The 3,036-nt window shown below is 50.7% G+C and overlaps 1 protein-coding gene across 1 annotated transcript in view; it reads left to right on the top strand.

Annotated features, from left to right (window-relative positions):
• The window catches only part of DDX46 (DEAD-box helicase 46), a 33,577-nt gene continuing 30,541 nt past the window's right edge, over nt 1-3,036 (top strand). Inside the window, exons 1-2 of the mRNA XM_019506271.1 lie at nt 1-90; nt 2,631-2,819. Coding sequence (XP_019361816.1) covers nt 74-90; nt 2,631-2,819 — 206 coding nt within the window. The 5' untranslated portion in view covers nt 1-73. The remainder of the gene's footprint in view (nt 91-2,630; nt 2,820-3,036) is intronic.

The following is a 3,036-nucleotide window of genomic DNA, read 5'->3' as shown; positions in this document are numbered from 1 at the left end:
CTGCCCGCCGCGCGGAATGGCGGCCGCCTAGAGCCCGCGCACCAGCTCGCGGGCCAACGCCGCCGCCGCCGCCATGGGTCGCGAGTCCAGGTGAGACGGCTCCTCCCGCTGGGGCCTTCCCGCCCGCTCCCCTCCGGGCTCAGCCCCAGGGCCGCTGCGGGACCCGCTTCTCCGGCCGGGACAGGCCGCTGTCGGCCCGCAGGGACCGGGCCGGGCCGGGTTGGATCTGAGGGGAAACGACCTGCCCGGGAGCGGGGGGTCATCCTGGGAGGCGTTTTAAGGACACGAAGGTTGGGCACGGCCCCGCGTGGAGCCGAGATGTGTCCTTGCGAGGACCCCTGCCGCCGCCGCCTCCCTGCCACAGCCAAGATGCCCGGGGGCCGGCGGGTGGTCGGAGCGATGCGCGCCATGTGGGGGGGGGCTGCTCCACGCACCAGCGAGTCGGGAGGTGACATCCCTGAGCCGGGCTGGGTCCTCCTCCTCGGGCTGGTTGCGGGTCCGCCGCTTCTTTCGGCGCGAACTGTTGTTGCCACCTTCATGGCACGTACGACGCTTCCCTGGCATCTGTGGAGCTTCCTCTCGGTGCTACCCTGTGAGGCAGATGCACCTTTGTGCTCTCGGTCCATCCAGCCTCTTTAAATAACACTTTGCAGTCATGAACCACAACACACCTTTGTCTTGGTGCTACGCTGAGAGGCAGACACGTGGGCGGGGGATGCTGCCAGGTGTGGGAAGCCCAGCTTTCCAAGGTCCCACACCTTGAGATGGGAATTCGGTTTGAATACTCCCTGCGACCAGAGTGCTAACTGTTCTTTCCCAGCAAAAATGTAGGCAGTTACATGTTGTCTAAATCCATTTGATTTCAGTGCTTTGCTTTTCGCCTTGAACTCCTGCCTAGTATTACAGGCAATCCTCGGACATGATTGGTTCCTGAAAACATGTCTTGAGTCGAAATGTTGTAACTTGGAACTGATTTTTCCGATAGGAAACAATGTAATAAATGGGGGATTGGTTCCTGAACCAAGGCCTGATATCCAATTTTCATCAAAAATAACCCCAAATTTTGTACTTAATCAATTATAGATGAGTAATATGGCTACGTCAATGTAAACAGCAATCGTTGATTTGGAAAGACTTCTTTGAGGTGACTTTGCTGGACTTTTTGAAGGGCTCTTGGCTGGAGCCTCCTCTGGAGTCTTGGCTGCAGGTTTTTGCTTTCTTAAAGAACGTGTCCAAGGAAGTTTGGATAGATGTTCTCCAGGGAGATGTATGACACCACGAACTCGTTCGCTGGCTTGGCGTTGCGTCGGATCGAGCATTGTAAAGTTGAAACGGAGGTCAGAAAGTTGAAACGGGGTCTCAGTTTATAAAGGTTGTAAGTGCAAAATGTTGTAACTCGAAACGTTGTAAGTCGAGGACTGCCTGTACAGTGCTGTTTGCATGTTAGCTATGTCTTCACTTCAGTTGGTGCTCTAGTGTCTGAGCTAACTTTAAGTAACTAGCTAAGGGAGTGATATCAGTTGAATACTCGCCGCTGAATTGGTTGAGTATTCACCTCTTGCATGGGGAGACTGCTGCAGGTACACAAGTTAGTTATCGTGAAGCTAGGTTAGCTGCGTCTCTGCTACACCGTGTTCAAACAGTACAGACACCCCCATGGGTATCTGCATTTCTGCAGTGGGTGCAGTGATTCCTACCTCTGCTCTTGTGTAAGATTATAAAAGCGTGAGCATTTTTGAGTCTTTAGGTAAGAGATGTTTGCCATGGACTGCTCTGCTATGGTTATGTTTCTCTGTTAAGGTTTACGCATTGAAGCAGTCTCTGGTCAGAGTGATTGCTGTTTTATTACAGGGGTCCCAACCCAGATCTGGGCTGTGTTTTATGGAGAGACCGTCCCTATTTTGAAGCATTTAGAATCTAAGCGGGCAAAACCTTGCAGGCGGAGACAGGTGAAGTGACTCGCTCTAGGTCACAGCCTGTCAATAGCTGAGAAAAATACAGCCCGAGTCTGACTCCAGCCCTGTGTTCTGCCCATCAAACCACAGATGCTCTTGCTAGCATATGATATTTTTAACAGAGTTTGATAGCAGCTCTTTGGAACTAAGACTTAAAGTACTTGGATAGAGGTATTTACATAAGCTGAGCATGACTGCCCAAACCTTACAGATCATAGAGAAGTGGGGCTGGAGGGGACCTCCAGAGGTCATCTGGGCCAATCCCCTGCCTGAGGCAGGATCATCCCTATCCAAACTATCCTATACAAATCTATTGTCTAACCTCTTTGCAAAACTACACAGTCAACCCTGACACAAGAGGCATGATTATGTGCGATTTTAATCTTTGATATACCAAAATGGATGGACCACCAGTAAATGCTTCTTGGGACTCTGCTGCAATTAGGAGCTGTGCTCTGCCAATGCCATCTCATTAGAACTCTTTCAAGGGAATCCAGTCATGTCCATCACTTCAGAGGAGTATGTGTGTTCATTAGTTCAGTTTTGCAGGAGCAATAAAGGCTTTTTTTAAATTGGTTCTTTCCCTAGAGAAGACCCGGTTCTAAATGCAACAAATGCCTCTAACTTGTTCTCCTGTGAATCTTGACTTGATTTTGTGTACTTACCACAACATAGGCACTATCGGAAGCGCTCCGCTTCACGGGGACGTTCTGGCAGCCGCTCCAGAAGTCGTTCTCCATCCGACAAAAGAGCAAAACGCGGAGAAGACAGACGTTCTAGAAGCAGAGATCGAGAACGTCGGCGTGAGAGGTCACGCAGCAGGGACAAGAGGAGATCAAGGTCACGGGAGAGGAAGCGCCCAAGGTACATGTCACAGTACATGTCTTTAAGAAAGTGAATTGAAGTATCTGCTCTTCTGTGAGGGATGTTCTACCTGTGATGTTCTGCTTGCTGTGGTTACTTGTCATGGCTGCCTCTGGCAGGTGTGAAATTAGGTAAAGCGCTAGGTAGTAAGTTTCTCTTAGGTTAAGTTTATCTATGTTTCCACCCGGTGGAAATGGTACTGTAGCTGGATTTTGTA

This window comes from Gavialis gangeticus, unplaced genomic scaffold (assembly GCF_001723915.1).
Source record: "Gavialis gangeticus isolate Ggan-Ray unplaced genomic scaffold, GavGan_comp1, whole genome shotgun sequence".
Lineage (NCBI taxonomy): Eukaryota > Metazoa > Chordata > Crocodylia > Gavialidae > Gavialis > Gavialis gangeticus.
Note: the sequence above shows the minus strand (reverse complement) of the source record. Positions and strands in the feature narration are given on the sequence as shown.